This window comes from Oryza glaberrima, chromosome 3, assembly GCF_000147395.1.
Source record: "Oryza glaberrima chromosome 3, OglaRS2, whole genome shotgun sequence".
Lineage (NCBI taxonomy): Eukaryota > Viridiplantae > Streptophyta > Magnoliopsida > Poales > Poaceae > Oryza > Oryza glaberrima.
This window is the reverse complement of record NC_068328.1, coordinates 16,925,557-16,943,377: the sequence shown is the minus strand read 5'-3', so window position 1 is coordinate 16,943,377 and position 17,821 is coordinate 16,925,557. Positions and strand designations below refer to the sequence as shown.

Sequence of the window (17,821 nt, the reverse complement as noted above, 5' to 3'; positions counted from 1 at the left end):
CATTACTGGTAAATTGGTAATTACTACAGTTTTTTTGAGGAAATTTACATTTGTACTTGGAGAAAGGATAGTGTGCAAGTCAAATATAATAATTTAGAGAAGCCACTAGGTTTGCACCAATTTAAAGTTTTGCATTTTCATATCTAGCACACAAACACGCCTGAAGTAGAATCTCCCCATTTTCTCCTTATCAACTGAACTGTACACTGAATCCTGTAGCCAACCATAGAAAATGTTTAATCTTCAGAGGGAGAAATGTCTTTTTTTTGGGGAATACGCAAAAAACTTGTGCATCTTTATATGAAGAGAAGTAAAACAAATGTAAGATAGTCACAGGAAGAAAGAAAAGGAGGAAGGGCTGAGACGGGGTAAAAGAAGAAAAAAAAAAGGGAGGAAAACAATCCTATTCTCCCAGCGACATGATGCTACCTAGACCTAGACTTTAGATGAGGGACAGCTGCCCTCGCCAATCTCCAAAGCTTGCTTTCTCCGTCATTGCCTTGGCAACATCAGTCTAGTTCCGCTGGTGATGTTCGAAACACACGGGAAATCCGCTCCTTCCATATTCACCATGCTCCTAGAGTGACGATAGTGTCGAAACCTCGCTGCTGTTTTTCCGATATGGTCTTCCGATACTTGCATAGCCAAGTATCGAAGGAGACTTCATTGAGCGGCAGACAGTTTGGGTGCCCAGTAGCCGAGAGTAGCAGCCACCGTAGTTGCCTGGATTCCGGGCAGGCCACCAGGAAAATGCTTTCAAAAAATGTCCAGCTTTCTAATCCACAACCCCACGAAAAGACATACTCCAGTTCCATACATAGATTGAGCAGTATGATTCATGGAGTTTTCCAAAGCAAAAACAACAGTATCCTTATTTTCAGAGAGCTCAATTGATCATTCAACTCAGAGGTACATCATTTTCGATCATCCAATCATAATTAGTCCAGAAATCGGAGCTGCTTCAGCTTCAGTTTCTGGATGTCATGAATGGATCCTTTCTCAAAGTTCACCACAAGAATCCTCAGCACTGGGTTGAATCACTAGTACCTGATGATTGTTAGATCATTCGGGAAATCTGATGGAGCAAGCTTCTGCCATGAAATGCATCGATAATCAGTCATGGACAAATGCGAAAAAGAAAAGAAAAAAAGCTCGGAAGCCTCTTACCTCTCAAATGACAACCCGAGGCTGTATTGTATAATTCTACTGGAAACAGAGAATAATTATCGCTGCAAATATCCTTCTCACCTGCAGGAAAATGAACCTTGGTATTTGTGATTGACAAAACTAACAAGTAATCCTTTACACCTTATATTGCCAATAATCAATTTTTTGTTGGCCACGAATCAGATAAATATCTGTATTTTAATTGCAAGTGCAAGAAGCAAGCGACAGTATGTGTTGGATATTCATACTTGATAAAATGCTTAAAGAACAAACACGATACATGAAAATGGAACATCAACAAAGGATGCATTTTAAGGTTTTCTCTTGGAACATTTTTCTTCTTCAATGCATTGGCAGAACTACGGCTATTTCTTTCATAAAAGAAATGTATAAATGAAGCTTTTAACGAACAACAAAATTAAGTGAACAAGATATATATTAAACAAGACTTAACACGCATGAATACTAGTAAAAAATATAACCCCAAGCTTAAAGCTTGTTTGGTCAAAGCATTCAACCATTAACAAGAACATGAAACCGCAAAGTGAATCTAATAACAGTAACCAAGCTCGAGACATGAAAACAGATTTCTGGGCATTACCACTGATGACTTGATGCAAAATATGGATGGACTCAGGCCCTCTTGAAAATTACAGTCGGATGGTTGGGAAGATGGCTTGCTTCAAGTCTCAGCTCATCCAGCAGAGCTTCCATGCATGGAGTAGATTTAGCTCTTATTTCAACTGTCCGGAGACTTCGCAGATACTTAGTCCCTTTTATGCTCTTTAGAGTAGCATCACGAAATGATGCTACCAACACCAACTTGTGGAGCTTCTGCATAGTTCCTTCCTCCAAAATCATCTGAAGAGGCCCATTCCAACCTTGAATCGCAAGTAACTGAAGATTGGGAAACCCTCAGGGCGCAACAACAAACTTCTCTACGGCAAATGCAAACCACAGTCTAAGAGAAAACAATCGTGGGAGCTTCTGGAGAATCTGTATATCATCCTCCTCTAATTTAGTACCACCAAGAGTTAATTTCACAAGGTTATCCAGCGATGCCATCCAACTTGGCAATGCTTCCAAACTTCCATATAACAGGAGGCTTCGTAGGAGAAGAGGTGGGGAGGATGAGAAATCAAGTGGCAAAGAACAAGTTCTCCTGTCCGTTTCAATTGAGAGTGACAGGAGGCGCCTGCTTAAGTTCTCAATGACGGTGAGTAGGGACTCCCAGTTCTCCTTGTTCATGCCATCGCGTGACCATATGCGGAGCTTCTCCAGTTGCATCAAGCAGCCAATTTCTTGTATCCTCCAAGATGTGTCATCTGAGATCTCTATCAATCCCAATGTTAGTATGCTTTTCATTCTCCCAAAGCCATGCGGCAAGTAGGAAGAACCTGAACGGAAATGGACCAAATTCTCCAGTTCAATGAAACTAGCAGGTAACTTATCTATACCTTTACCCCTTAAATCTAGAGTTTCCAAGCTCTGCAATTTCTTTATTTTTCTTGGGAGCCTATCTATGTTGTGAGCTCTTCTTAGACTGAGGTACTTTAGATGGAACAATGCACAAATATGATGAAGTTGACGATTCCTCAGAAATTCACAGCTTTCTAGATCTAACACTCTGAGCAATCTTGCACGGTCAAAGCGCAAAGCTCTTGGCATATCCCCAAAGGAGCTTAGGGATCGGATATGTGATAATTCCAAGCTAGTTGATAGATTATATGCACCATGGCCATGTAAGGAAAGACGTCGAACCTTGTCATAGGAAATCATTGTATGTTGATCCCCCATAAGTGAAATAAAATTTTGTTCAACAGACATCTCTATAATGACCTCCAACATTATATCATGGATCCTGCAAGTCTTAACCTTTCCGCTGTCACTTATATCTAAAGGTTGGACTATACTCCTATTGATAAACTCTGCAAAATAGCTCTCAGCAACTTGCTCCGCAGATTGTCCCCGCTTGTCTGATACAAATCCCTCTGCCACCCATTGCCGGACAACATTTTTCCTTTTAATCTTGTAGTCCTCTGGGAAGATACTAAAATACAAGAAGCATGTCTTCAAATGGTAGGGTAAATCATTGTAACTTAATAGTAGTATCTGCTTTATTTTCTCCATGGTTGAGAAAGAATCCATCTCAGATCCAAGAGAGTTTTGTAAGTTCTGCATTTCTTCTAAGCTCTTAACAGGCCTACTAGCCAAAAGCCCAGCTATACTATTGATAGCTAGAGGCATACCACCGCATTTCTTCAAGACGCTTTCTGAAACTTTCTGTATGTTTTGTGGGCACTCATGTAACTGGCCAAACAATCTCCGCAAGAATAATTCTTTGGATTCTATTTCATTCAGGGGTTCAATTTCATAACTGTAATCATGCTGGAGGTGGGAGCAATAATTCGCCACACTTCTGATTCTTGTGGTAACAATTATTACACTGCCAACATGATTCTTCGGCAAAAGAAACTTAAAAGTATCCCATGCCGAATCAGACCAAATATCATCAAGAATAACAAGGTACCTCTTGTCATCCAAATATGAACGTAGTTTGTCGCCAAGTCTTTTCACATCCCATACTTCAATAGCTTTGAGATGTTCATCCTCAATGTCTGAGCTGACATGTTGATCAGAAGCAGGTGGAATAAGCTGCCCAAGCATGTCTCTCAATAGAGCCTTTAGATCAATTTTCTGGGATACGGTAACAAAAGCTTGACAATGGAACTGACCATTCTTTACCTGTGGACTATCATATATTGCCTTGGCAAGGGTAGTCTTGCCCAATCCTCCAAAGCCAAAAATTGATATTACCCTTAGTTCTTGATCACTGTCCACTCTTAGATATGTTAGGACCCTGTCCCTCCGATTGTTGATTCCCACAAGTAGATCATCCTGTATAAAACCAATAACTTGCCTAGGGTCAAGGGACAAACAGGTTGAGATTGAAGTGGTGGTATTCTTCGAGTCAGAGGCATCAACAATAGCATTAGCACTGCTATATCTCGCATACCTGTCACTAACATCTCGAGCACGAACCTTAAGCTCTTGCACTTGCATGACAATTCGATGGCGGACCTTCAGAGTGTACATAAGATGCTTCATCCTATATATAAACCCTACAATACCATTACCACAATAGCCACCAAAGTGGTGTTGGAACTCATCAATGCAGTCCTCAGCGTCATAAGCCATCTCTCTGACTTGCTTCATCCAGATCTTCACTTGGACACTGTGGCTGCTTGTGGCTGCAAGGTTCTGGAGGAATGCGTTCATGCTCTCAAGTTCATCCTTGATGTATTGCAACTCACCTCTGACCCCACCAAGAAGTCGGGGCTCTTGCGAAAGAAAAGAGCCCAGTTTACCCAGCAGTGTTTTCATAGCACCCTCAGCAGCAGTAACAACGACACTTTCCATTTTTCTATTCTTGTGTCTCGATAGAATCAACGAAAGAGCTCAGGGCTCAAGCACCTACATTTATATACAATGTTCCCAGATTAAATTCACAAGGTTACAGGCATAAAGCTATATGGGAATAATCGGATATTTTTTGATCTTCCAATGCTAACCAATTTCAAATAAATTATGGTCCTTTTCGCCAGGCAAATTATGGTCCTTTTCTGTCGTTTCAATTTATTATATTATGATTGTTCAACAACTGACCATTTTCATGGATGTAGTAGTGTAACTCCTTGCATATGATACTTTTTTCAAGCTATGTAACAAGATCAACATACTGCATATATTCGATTCGTGCAAATACCATTAGAATGCTGAACTGAACCATATAAAACTTTAAAGAAAATCCTACACCACAATAAATTTTAGAAAAAAAGGTCAATTTGAACTATGCAAGCTAACTAGAATCAGATCACCATTTCATTTTGCAGCATCCATTGATCATTTCAGCACATATCTAATGTTTGAAGAAACATCAACATTTATAAAATGTGCAGAAAATAGCTATCAGCCTATCACCAGCGCCAGTGTCCTATCCTGGATCCTGGCAAGCATGTGGCCAAATCAAGAACCTGAGCTAGGATCCCCACAAAATAATTAATTAATAAATAAAAGAAAAAAGATGAGCTAGGGATGAAGATAATCGACTCCAAATCTTTCTTGGGGGGCGTTGGTGATTAATACAAGAAACCGCCACTTGTATCGCCATCCAAGACAGGCTAAACCTGATGTGCTCAATGCTCAGGCTCAGAACAACTGAATAAGCGTGACAATCTGACAAACACCCGGCGGGCGGCGGAGCATACCTTTGAAATGGAAGGATTAGAATGGATTCCGGATGGCGCTGGTGTCAGCGGCGGCGCTCGCGCTCGGGTGTGCCGGTCGACCCTGCTCCTGCTCCTGCTGTGCCTGTGCGGGAGCCGGCTGGGAAGGAGGTGGTGCAGCCGACGACGCCGTGAGACCGTGAGAAACTCTCAGAGGATTAGAGGACTCAGTAGCTTGTAAAGAGTGTATGTACTTACAGGATGCTCCTCGCCAAGTGCACTTGATGCTAATTCGCCTCCTCTTCTTGATGTTAATTCGCTTCCTGTTCTTGATGTTAATTCGCTTTCTCTTTTGTGAAGCCACGCTATCTCATTTCTTGAAAAAAAAAAAGGCCATTTTTTCCCGTAGACTTGTATGGAGCTGAACACGAGCACACCTTACCTTATAAAGAAACGCCTGGAGAACGCCGCTAGGTCAACGAGTCACATGTATGGATATTCAAAATTGTCACCGGCATACTGTAACTAAACAAAATCCATTATGCACAGGTAAGCATCAAACTAGTATCAAATACTAACAAGTTTATATATTTAGCAAATTAATATAGTAGTACTTAGTCGAAGTCAAGTTTATATATTTAGCTAATTAATATAGTAGTACTTAGTCGAAGTCGACCTAATAACAATATCAAACATATTTTCCATTCTCAAACTGAGCAATATCATCAACTAGAAAGTCCTTTAATACCTGTTGGTATCCAATAATATTCATTCTGTGATTTTTCCATGATTGAATTGCAACTGCTGTATTGTAAAGATAGGAGAGGAGCCCCATTTCAGCACTATCTGTGAACCTATGACTTTGCTGGAACTCATGAGGCAAAAAGATGGTAAATATACTAGACAATGCGTACATCACAACAGATATTCTTGAATAGCATACTTTATTATAATTTGTGAAGGAATATGCAGCACATCTGAATAAATGAATGCCTAGAGTTTGAAGTACAAGAGTTTCTGAATTTCCATACAATGAGATAGAACTACAAACTATGAATACAAAAACTTGCATTTGCCTTGGCGTGTCCAGTTGTCCACCTTGTTGGCATCTCAGGACATAGAACATTACTGCTACAAGATTCATCAACCAAAAGGAGCAGCTGCACTATAGATTCCATTGTTGGCCTTTTGCTTCGTTCTTCATCCAAGCACGCGACAGCCAGTGTGATCATTGTTCTTACTTGCGTGTAGTTGAACTGGCCACTTAGCCTGCAATCCACAAACTCCGCAATCCAAGATGGTTCATTTCCACTCAAGTTATTGGCAAACATCTTTACAAGCCTCCTGAGCACTACATGCACCTCCTCATTAGCACTTGTAGCCAAATCCAGAACTCGCTTTCCTGACACCAGCTCAAGCAGCACAACTCCATAGCTATACACATCAACTTTTGCAGTAATTTGCAGGCTGCTGATCCACTCTGGAGCAATGTAACCTATGGTCCCTCGCACTCGAGACACGTTTTGATTGGACCCGCGTCTGTTTAGGAGCTTCGCCAACCCAAAGTCCGCGATCTTAGGCTCAAAATTTCCGTCCAACAGGATATTCTCTGGCTTCACGTCACAATGGATGACCCACTCTAGACACTCATGGTGGAGATAGGCTAGCCCCTTGGCAACACCTACAGCAATATTAAATCGCTGTCTCCACTCTAGCAAAATGTTTTCATTAAACAATATGTTAGCTAATGACCCATTCTCGATATACTCGGTAACCAGCATCCTGTGTGAGTTCTCTGAGCAAAATCCCCATATCCTTACCAGATTCATATGGTTAATTTTCCCAATTATGCGCAACTCAGCTTGGAATTCTTCCTCACATTGCCTTACATTTTCCAGCATCTTAACAGCAACTACTCGACCATCATCCAAGGTTCCCTTGTAGACAATACCTGAGCCTCCTCTTCCAAGCTCACATTTAAACTTTCTAGTTGCCTTAGCCAACTCTTTATAATTATATCTTCTGAAATTACTTGCCATCACCTTGTAACCTTGCTCGACTGCTTGTATTTCTAATGCATCCAGATCCCATCTTGAAACAAAGAACCATGCAAATCCAATAAAGAAAACTTCAAGAATAAAAATCGCACCCGCAAACCCAAACAAGTAAAACCATCTTGTTTCTCCCTGACTTGTCTTGTGCACATCGGGAAATAGTTCCCTAGTTTTTTCATCCATCTGATCACAATTAAGGCTATGTTTTCTTGAATCAAGCACATTGGATTGGGATACTGGCATACCTGAAATATTCATGCTTATAGGGATCTTAAGATACATATTGCGTGGTGACACAAAGTGTGATGGGTATGCCCTTCCATTGAAAAGGAATGATTTTGGAAAGCATGTCCCTTCCCCTTTTAGGTACTGAAAACCTTTACAGTTACAATCACTCCTGCATATGTCCATACAAGCCTGCCAAGATACAGGTTTAACAACCTGTTGATCAGATCCCCAGAAGTCAGTATCAGGAAGATGCACAAACTTAAACTGAACTTTTGCAACACTACAGGAGATGTCTACTATAGCCTTACAACCTTGGCTCCAATTACCATGACTATTCATTTCATAGCCTGGTGGACAAGAACATGTAGGCGTAGGCGAGTAATGACAGATTCCATTTGGACCACACAAACCATGAATATTGCATGGTTGAGATATTGCGACCCAGGAAACCAACCATTCCCCATTACTCAAGCTGTAGAGACGGAGATTACCGTCATGGTCTAGAGTAAGCCTTCTCTTGATCCCTGAACCTTTATCAGAAGCAGAAAATGGTTGCTGATCAGCGAAATCACTTGAAACAAAATCCCCATTATCATCAAGAAACCCCATCCTAGTATTGTTATAACGGTTCCTCTTATTTCCATACTCTCCACGGTCAGGATCTGGCCAATATATTTCATGAACATCAGCATCATCATACATAAGTGACAGTATTGATGAATCCGTGAAATGAAATGTGTAGTGACCAGGAACATATAAACCAGTAGTAGAGACCAACTTTGTAGCTGCAGTGATTTTTTGAGTTGGTAGCAGAGTATCTGTGGGTGAATCAAAACTTTGCCATACAACCTTACCACTCGAGTTCTTCATGACAAGATTCCCAGTGTCCAGAAGTTGAGCATACTGGACATCAATTGAGTTGCTGTCTGATTGCCACACCACAGTGCCATCGTAGTCCTTGAGAACCATGGCACCGTCCTTCTGCAGGGTAACAACAGAGCGCTTAGCATGCACAGGGCGTCCACGGTTCGCGGTCCAGACAACAGTCTTGTTTTTTGAGTTGGTATACCATATTGAGAAGGCAAAAGCATTGCTGTAGATGGTGAGGAAGCCGCAGGAGAAAGTGCCATCAGCTGACTGTAGGACATCATTCTGGTAATCATCAACAGATAGAGAGGATTTTAGTGGTATCTTGTCACGAGACATGACAATTGGGAGCAGAGCAAGGAATGATAGAGCAGGGAGGATGGAGAAGAAGGGTGCCATGGGTGGATTGAAAGGATGACCAAAGGAGCAGTATGTCCAATTTCTTCTCATACCTCCTTGCTTCATTCTTATATTCAATAGAAGGTTGGTGTCCTATGCCTCGTGATGTCCACTGGCAGTGACTGTTTGCATGTGTTCAGGGCATCTGATATATTATATATATATATGGTCATTTTGCTTGCTTGTAATGATCTGATTTGAGCCTACCAATAATCATATTAATAGCATGTGATAATGGTGACAGCACTAATGAAAATGCTACTGCCAGCTGGCTAGGAACTTGCTTCGAAAAGCACAGGAAAAAAGTACAAAAATATTAATTGATGCACCTAGTTGAAGTCAGAAAAGTACGCTTTAATGTTCAACTATGTGTATATTATCTTTTAGCTTCTAGGCGTATTGTTGTGATCAATGCAAATTTTAGACCATGGAAGGCAACATCTAGCTGGATTGATGTGAACAGTGGGCAGAAGACCAAGGGAAGTGTCACTTATTGGAAGAAACAGTCAAATCTGCAAACAGTGAGCCAAAAACCAAGGGAAGTGTCAATTCTTGGAAGAAACGGTTAAATCAATTTGATGGGCTTGAAAGCTTGAAACTATCCTAACTAGTATACTCTTATCCATATCAGTGAACAGGTGATTCGTTTTACCAACTTCAATTTTTCCAGAGAAAATTAACACTTATATTGTCTGACAGTCTTTTTCTTAAGCCCGTGTAATGCAAACCATTGTCTTAAGCCCCTATTCCTATTGCTTGTAGAAGTTCTTTTCAGTTCTTAGCTCTTAATCGAATAGTCCAAGCTCCTTCCATTTGATAGTAGTTAATAAAAGAAAGCGAAGAGATGTGATGGACACTCACTTCAGAGTTCAGACTGTATATTGAGTAATATATAGTTCTACCAAACAACTGCATGTTGACTAGTAGATTGCTCCTACCTAATAACCTAAGAGTTCACTTGATATTTTCAAATAAAATACCTCTAAATAAATTTTCTGAATGGACGGTCATGCTCTACCCATGGATTCTAAAATCCGTACTCCGGACTTGCAGAATCTGCACTATAATTATACTGAAGTTTAACAGTCAACGAAAAGAAAAAAAACGTTGATAATTCCTTTCTCTGAATAGAAAAGGTACCTACTCCTAGGTACTAGCGTCATTTTTATTGAAACAAAAGCTTTTCTCCAATGCTATTCGCGTGTCAGAACTTTGCAGTTTGCACGAAAAAAAGCCTCAATGCTTGACAGCAAAATTAGATGGTAAGTAAGTTACTAAGCACGATAGGGTTACGCATTCTGCAATTTGCCACTATGATGCTAAACGAACCAGATCGTACAAGATTAGACGGAGAACAACAGCAGCAGGACAACCCCCAAAATCCACCCACAGCATTGGTGAAGAACCTAATTGAGCGAGTGAGAAAGGAGGAGGAGGGATTGGGGAGGAAGAGTTCTGATAGTACCACTGTGCGTCGTGCAGCTCCTTATCCGTAGAGGAGGACATCCGGGCTGAGCGGTGAGGTCGCGGCAGGAACCGAGAGCCGCCGGGCACCGGCCGCGCCGGCGAGCAGTCCGCGAGGTGCGGAGGCGGCGGCCGTGACCTCACCGGTGGTGGAGCACATCCTCCTCCTTGGTTGGCTCCTTCCAGGTTGCTGCTTTGCTGCGTCTTGGGCTGGTTGGGCCTCTCTCGTCAGGCCCGACTTGCAGGCCGATGCCTAAAGCTTTTGGGCTGGAACGTGTAGCTTCTTTTGGTCTGGGTCTGGGCTTTTATTGTCTAGAATAAGTTCACCTAATGTCCCTCTCCCTCAACTTTACGTCGAGTCTATCTGAGGTCCCTAATCCCGAATATCAGAAATCTTCACCCCTAAACTATACAAAACCGTGCAATTCTGGTCCCATGACAATATAGATCTATGGTTTCGCTAATGTGGTATCCTAGTCAGCAAAATAAAAAGTAAAAAGGTTATGGGCCCACATGTAAGTGGGAAGGAAAAAAATGTGGGCCCGCATCTCTTATTTTTCTCTTTTCTTCTCCTCTCTTCTCTTTTCTTTCCTCTCTTCTCTTCTCTTCTCTTCAGCGGCGGCAGAGAGGGGAGAGTCGGCCGACGAGCTCCGCTGACCACTGCCTCGAGTGCCTCGCGACGGGAGGAAGGAACGGGAGAAATGGGAGAAGGCCGGTGGGGGATGGGGAAGGGGAGAGGCACGGCGACGGGGACGGCGAGGAGATGGGGGGACGTGGCGAGGGGTGAGCAGGCGCCGCAACAGAGGTAGTTGCCAACACTGGCGGCGAAGGCCTCCCCAAGCATGGCGGGCGCCGCGGCGGCGGCCATCATCTCCCGCACGGCCGCGAAGCTCCAAAATTGGCCGAAGTCAGCCCCTGCGGGGAGCACCCAGAAGCCTTGGACGGGGGCGTCAGAAGCGAGAGTGGGCGAGGGGGAGGTGGTGTGGTCGTCGGCGACACGGAGGCGCTTGCCGAGGATGAAGTGGGGGGGGCGTGGGGAGGAGGAGGCTAGGGTGGTGCCGGTGCCAGTGGCGCCAATGATGGATGGCTCAGCCTCGCGGAGGAGCCACTCGATAGTCTGGCCGTCGGACTTTAGGCCAAGCTTGCGGGTGAGCTGGAAAACACGGGCAGCGCAGATGATGGGCATGCGGACGCGGCGGCCGCGGCCGTCGACCTTGCTATGGCGGTCCTTGGAGGGAGGCTTGCGGACAGCGAGGGCGGTGCCATTGGCTTTGGAGGCGGTGGGGACGAGTTGCTTGTCCAGAGCGACGCCGCCATGGATATGACAAGGCATAACGCCTGCCTCGCTGTCACGCCTAGTAATTCACGAACCAGAATTTCTAAGCTGAATGTACATTAAATTCCTGTCCAGGACCAGCCAAGGTACACAAACGACAATTGTTGACATACAGATCCACGTCTTACAAAAAATATAAAAGATTACAAATGCAGCGGAAAAGATAAAACGAGCTAGACTTGGACGCTTGACTTCTGCAGCGGGGGACTCCACTCCACAGGCAATCCTTGACGGCAGCGACGAAACCAACTTTAACAGGACAGCTCCCACTAGGAAGATCTTCAGCTCTGGTGTAGGGGGAAAAGAGAGCAAGACTAAGTACTACCCACTGTACTCGGCAAGTCATACCGGAAGAGGAGCTATGATGCAGGATATAACCAAAGGAGGCTAAAGGTTCATTTGAATAAAGCAGGCATTTAAAAAAAAACAGTAGTTGAAAACAGTAAAACAATTGTAGTAATTAATCAATATTAACCAATCACTGTCCAACGCTACACCACGTTGCAACAGACCCAACCAACCACCTGAACTACACCAGTTCATTAAGCTAAACTAGGGGTGATACTAATCACGGTGAATCTGGTTGATCGCCCATAACCGCGGGCACGGCTATTCGAATAGTTTTACTCTAGCTAGAGGTGTACAACTGTACCCACAAGACACAATTCCACACATGTCACCATGCCCCGAAGTATCACCATGATACTGCAAAGGGGAAAATCGTGACAAGACCCTCTGCATAACCCTCCTCTAACCATCCACACCACGCTAAGGTTTCATCCCCACCCCTCAAAAGGCAGTGGGCGGTCCCCTCTTGCGCCGTGGTGAATCCGGCAGCTGGACAACCGAACACCCCGGCCGACCCAACTCCATCACGCCCACCCTCGCCACCGGTGCCTAGGAAAGGGTCGAGCTATACTTCAGATCAAGCAGTTACCCACTTCCGCTTGTGGTAAGCACAGTAAGTCTCCTAGGGTTTCCCGTGAACCGGTCCTTAATTGCCATGTGTGCGACCAGCAAAACCATGCACCCACAGCCCACCATTCAATGTATTTTAATTATCTAACACCATTACGGTGGCACCAATCCAAAGCTATGCTCATAGTCAAAGTCTATGTAATAATGTGATCCCCATTTGTGTACTAGTTGAGCTAAGCATGGCTAAGCATTTCCTAAACCAACGTCTAGTTATTTTGATACCCAAGTTATCAATGGCATAAGGTACACAATATATGGCTGAGTAATAGGACCCATCCCACATGACATTGTAAAAGAATGCAACATTTAATAGAAATGCGGGATATTTGTAAATTGGGTACAATATGATCAATTGTATTGCATGACTTTCCTTGCTCTCGCACTGATAAGACCTCAGCAACGTCTTCGAGAAACCGCGGATCGACGAAACGGCTGAAATCTACGTGACAAACAAAGCACACAAGCAAAACGTGCTATAAGACTACTGAAACAGGAAACAAAACCATTTTTAATGGATTCTAGGGATTTTATGAATCTACTGAGACTTGAATGGACTTAAACGGAGCTCGGATGAATTAGTTATGAATTTTAGAAGATAATTTGTGTTTTTACTAATAAAGAAAAAGTCCTTAATTATTTATTGCGCAATATTGCCTAGGGCTGACGTCAGCAAGGGGAGGGGCGGCGTCGACATGCGGGCCCCACGGGTCAGCGGCTCCAAAGGAGGGGAGGTGGCGCCTGGCGAGTGGGCCCCACCAGGCGGTGGCTCAAAGGGGAGACGAGAGAGGCGTCGGCCGGGCTCGGCTCAGCTTCAAGTCGGCCGGCCGGTCATGGCGAGCAGCGGCGGCGGCGCGCACACGGCCACCGGCGACATCAAGCGGCGGCGCGGGAGGTGGCGGCGACGGCCGAAAGCGGCGGCGCACACGGGAGAGGAGAGAAAAAGGGAGGAGAGGGGAGCCTCACCGGCGAGCACGGCGACCGGAGCGGAGGATGAAAGGCGGCGGCGACCCAGCGACGATTTGGGACGGACGGGCGGCGCGACCTGGGAAACGGCGGTGAAGGGGTTAGAGGAAGGAGAAGAGCCGCGGCACGGCGAGAAGAAATGGCCGGAGATGGAAACAATGGCGAGCTCGTCGGCGGCGTGAGGGAATCGGAGCTCCAATGGTGATTTGCGGCAACCGAGCGGCGGACAAGGAGCGGCCGGCACCGGAGATCGTGAAAGCGGCGGTGGCGAGGCTATACGACGGCCCCAGCGGCTGCCGGAGGCGGCGGTAGGTGGCAGCGCGTGGGGAGAGCGGTACGGCGACGGCGCACGGCAAGCGAGCGGTGGCTGATGTAGCTCTCGCGGAGGTGAAGCTATAGGCGGCGGTGGTGTGGCGTGGCGACGACGCTAGCGGCGGCGGCGTGTGGCCGGAGGTGGGCGGCGGACGGCAGAGCTCAGGTGCGCGGCGCGAGGGCGTAGAAGGCACGGGAGAGTGCAATTAAAAGAGGAAAAGGAGAGAGGAGGACGCGGGGAGCGATTTATAGGTAGGGGGAGAGGCAGACATGGCCGGGGAGGTGGCCGAATTGGCCGGCGACGTGGGGGAGTGGAGGGAGAGAGAGAGAGGGGGATTCAAATTCGAATCCCGGCCTCAAAATGGGCGCGCGCGCGAGGAGCTGCGGGGGAGGTGGAGGAGGTGGGCGGCGTGGGCGCGGGGTGTGGGCGCGGGAGGCGGGGAAGGTGGGCGGTGTGGGGGCGCTGGTGGCATTGGCGGTTGCCGCCGGTTAGGGCTCTGGTGGGAGCCGGCTGGAGGAAGGGGATGACCCCGACAGGTGGGCCCCACCTGTCGGCGTCCCCGAGAGGAGGGAGGGAGCGGGCCGGCCCAAGAAGGAGAGGGGCGCGCGCGGGTGACGGGGTGGACTGGGCCGACGGCCCAAGAAGAGGGAAAAAAGGAGGGAAAGAAAAAGAAAAAGAAGAAAGGATTTTTCCTGGGATTAAAATATTGCACTTGCTCATTTTTAATTGGTTAAAATTATTTCCGAGGCTCTGAAAATTCCACTAAAAATCCTGTTAATATATTGTGACATGTGGAACTCAAGAAAAATTCCACCACGCTATTTCCGATTATTAGTTGCATTTATTAATTAGGGATTCAACTATAGGTTAAATTAAACCATTTCTTCGGATGATTTATTTAACCCAAATTTTAAAGAAAGAAGAAGGAGGAAACTTCAGGGCGTGACACTCGCCCTCCGTTACCACTCTGTCGCCGCTGATGCCTACTTCCAAGACCAGCGCTTCGCCCACACCCGCCTCCTGGACTTCGCGCAACAGCTGCTATAAACACCACCCGCATCACCCGCTCCTTCCATGGCCACTAGTAGCTGTTCAGCGGGGTGGCGGCGACGGCGTTCCGCGGACTTGGTATGGATTTCCCGCTGGCCGCCTCCCCTCTCCCCGTTTCCTCCACTTGTTGCGAAGTGTTCAAGGAGGCAAAGCTTGGCCAAGTTCGATGGTCGCCTCTCCCTTCTATGCCACTGCTGATGAGAAGAGAAGAGAAGAAAAAAATAGAAGAGAGGAGAAGAAAAGAGAAAAAGAAGATATGTGGATCCCACATTTTTTCCTTCTCACTTACATGTGGGCCCCATAGCTTTTTTATTTTTTATTTTGCTGACTAGGATGCTACGTTAGCGAAACCACGTATCCATACTGCCATAGGACCAAAATTGCACGATTTTGTATAGTTCAGGGTGAAGATTTCAGGTATTGGGGATTAGGAACCTCGGACAGACTTGATGTAAAATTGAGGGGTGTCACGCGAACTTATTCCTTATTGTGTAGCTCAATCTCGCATGGGGGGTGGTCTATCGAGAGTAAAAAAGGGTATATTTTGTCTCCCACAACGATTGGCCAAATATAATTCATATATGTTGAGTGTAAAATCGGGAATTGGGAATGGAGACTCTCTCATCAATGAAATCGGTTCATTTTTGTCTCTTCAAGCAGCTTGGATGACGATTTTATCCTATGTGACTCCTACTTGATATGTTGACATGGTCTCAATGTGACACTTATATGACCTTTATCTCTTGATCAATACTACTCTCAGCGCATCGCCACCCTCTTTTCTGAGGCTTTACTTATCAACCGACGGAATTTGGCACCTGACGCGGGGCTGCATCGGTTTAGTTCGATCCTCGGCGAAGGGGTAAGTCCTACGTTCCATCGGCCCTGGTGAATCTATCGACTACATTGGTGTTGTTCAAGGCTGCATTGCTTTGATCTCTTGGATCGCTCTGGTTTGATTGATATATTTGCCTACCTGATATCTCAATTCTATTTCTAATTGTATTGTGTTTAGAGACGCATCGCTTTAGAAGGGACTATCCCGGTTAGGTCTGATCTTCTGTCTTAGCCGATATATCTCTACAATCACAATGTTGTTATAAATAGATTTGTTATATCCATCACATCGGACAGATCTATCGGCTCATCGAGTATTAGATTAATTATCATATATAGTCTTGTGCTGCATCGGTTAGGTTCGACCTACTAGATTGTTGTTGATAATATAAATCTTGTTAAGCCGATAGGTTCATGCTAATTTTATCGGGGTGCTAGCCGATAAGTTATCTGAACGTTACATCGGCTTATAAGGATTACATATAAGTTGGGTTTAGCCAATCACAACACAGGTTTCACTGTCTATCTAAATCGATTGGATTTAAGGACATTGGACTTTTACCCGATGTATGCTTTAACCATCAAATCAGTACTTATCATATCATATTATTATTACCCGATTGGTTTCCATTGGATTATATTATTGTTATATTTTATTATCATCGGCCGATTGTATTTATATCATTATCTACATTGGACGTATAGCCGATTACTCAAAACCCTATCGACATCGGCGAATATCGGCTATCGGCTGGAATTACTCCATCGATTGTTTACATATCTTGTCAGTTGAAGGATCAAACTGACTGGCACGCCCGCATCTCATCAACATCTTGAACCTGCACTAGAGCTAAGTAGGTCTCCCAGGTCAGTGTGTGTTTTTTTGCATCAACAGGCCCTTATTGGGTGAACGGTTTCTGGTGATTGATCACTGCTGGTGGATGATTTATAGTGTGGGAGGCAAAGAGATGCAGGAAGGGGAGACGAATCGGTGTGAGACGACGGGTGCGGAGTGGCGGCGGCCGGTGAGACTGACAGAAGGTGAAGTGGATGCGGGAAGGGGAGATGAATCGATGCAGGAGATGATGCACGGGTGGGGGCAATGGTGAGTGGGCAGGGGAGATCTCGGTGGCACTACAGTGGGACGGGGGAGGGACCGAGGGAGAGCGATATTGGTGGTGCAGGAAAGGAAGAGGTGGGAGTGGCCGTGCGTGTGGACGATCCGATGCGGGTGGAAAATCGACCGCTTGATTGAGATCCAACGATAGGGATAAAATGGGGTGACGTGGAAGCACTAGAAAGCAGAGAATTGCTATTAACTACACTAGGATGTGTTCTTTCCCATGTGTTCCCAACCCATTTACCTCGTTTTCCATATGCACGCTTTTAAAACTGCTAGTGCTAAATGGTACGCGTTTTGTGAAAAATTTATATCGGAAAGTTGCTTTAAAAATCATATTAATCCAATTTTCAAGTTTTTTATAGCTAGTACTTAATTAATCACGTGTTAATCTATTGCTCCATTTTCCGTGTGGAGGGGAGAGGTTCCCAACCCCTCCAAAAGAACACAGCCAAGTGGGGATCAATTATATAGTATTACTAGATGATACCCCACGCGCTGCTGCGGGAGAATTGTGTGACAATATAGCATATATGAGTTCTAAAATTTTCTTTCTTACCTACTATACGATTTTTTTTCATCTGTTTATCTATTTTTATACTTTTATCAATTATTCAAAGGTTATAAATGATTGCGTTGTATGGTGTGCCTTTTGGGGGGAAAGATGCAATTTACACCCTTGATGCATCATCCGAATGCTAAAAACAATTAAGGTGATGTGGTTTCATGAGAGAAGGGAGAATTAGCATCATTAACTACACTTAGTGGAAATGAAATTTATAAATATATAGGATTATAGGATTTAAATATCCCATTGCA

General features: G+C 44.9%; 2 protein-coding genes across 11 annotated transcripts; both read right to left on the bottom strand.

The window, feature by feature from the left end:
• Positions 1 to 181: 181 nt before the first annotated feature.
• On the bottom strand, positions 182 to 10,561 carry LOC127767349 (putative receptor protein kinase ZmPK1). Of its 10 annotated transcripts, none has more exons than XM_052292657.1 (5): positions 5,652 to 6,429; positions 5,436 to 5,553; positions 1,769 to 4,641; positions 1,168 to 1,248; positions 182 to 1,091 (listed from the first exon to the last, which is right to left on the bottom strand). In XM_052292657.1, exon 3 carries the CDS (start codon positions 4,585 to 4,587, stop codon positions 2,083 to 2,085), a length of 2,505 nt encoding a protein of 834 aa, XP_052148617.1. In that variant the 5' UTR covers positions 4,588 to 4,641; positions 5,436 to 5,553; positions 5,652 to 6,429; the 3' UTR covers positions 182 to 1,091; positions 1,168 to 1,248; positions 1,769 to 2,082. The 10 variants fall into 10 exon arrangements, with proteins under 10 accessions (XP_052148617.1, XP_052148619.1, XP_052148618.1 ...); XM_052292659.1 differs by having other exon boundaries at positions 182 to 1,088; XM_052292661.1 differs by lacking the exons at positions 182 to 1,091; positions 1,168 to 1,248 and adding exons at positions 8,745 to 8,827; positions 8,995 to 9,086; positions 10,407 to 10,561 and having other exon boundaries at positions 4,613 to 5,553; positions 5,652 to 8,656.
• Positions 9,448 to 11,738, bottom strand: LOC127766287 (transcription factor TCP21-like). The gene is made up of 2 exons (XM_052291373.1): positions 11,064 to 11,738; positions 9,448 to 9,453 (listed from the first exon to the last, which is right to left on the bottom strand). The coding sequence occupies exons 1-2, from the start codon at positions 11,736 to 11,738 to the stop codon at positions 9,448 to 9,450; spliced, it is 681 nt and encodes a 226-aa protein (XP_052147333.1).
• Positions 11,739 to 17,821: the final 6,083 nt, after the last annotated feature.

Bases quoted from the DNA above. Each gene is read 5' to 3' on its own strand.
- LOC127767349 (XM_052292656.1), bottom strand. From the start codon at position 9,007: ATGAAGCAAGGAGGTATGAGAAGAAATTGGACATACTGCTCCTTTGGT.
- LOC127766287 (XM_052291373.1), bottom strand. From the start codon at position 11,738: ATGCCTTGTCATATCCATGGCGGCGTCGCTCTGGACAAGCAACTCGTC.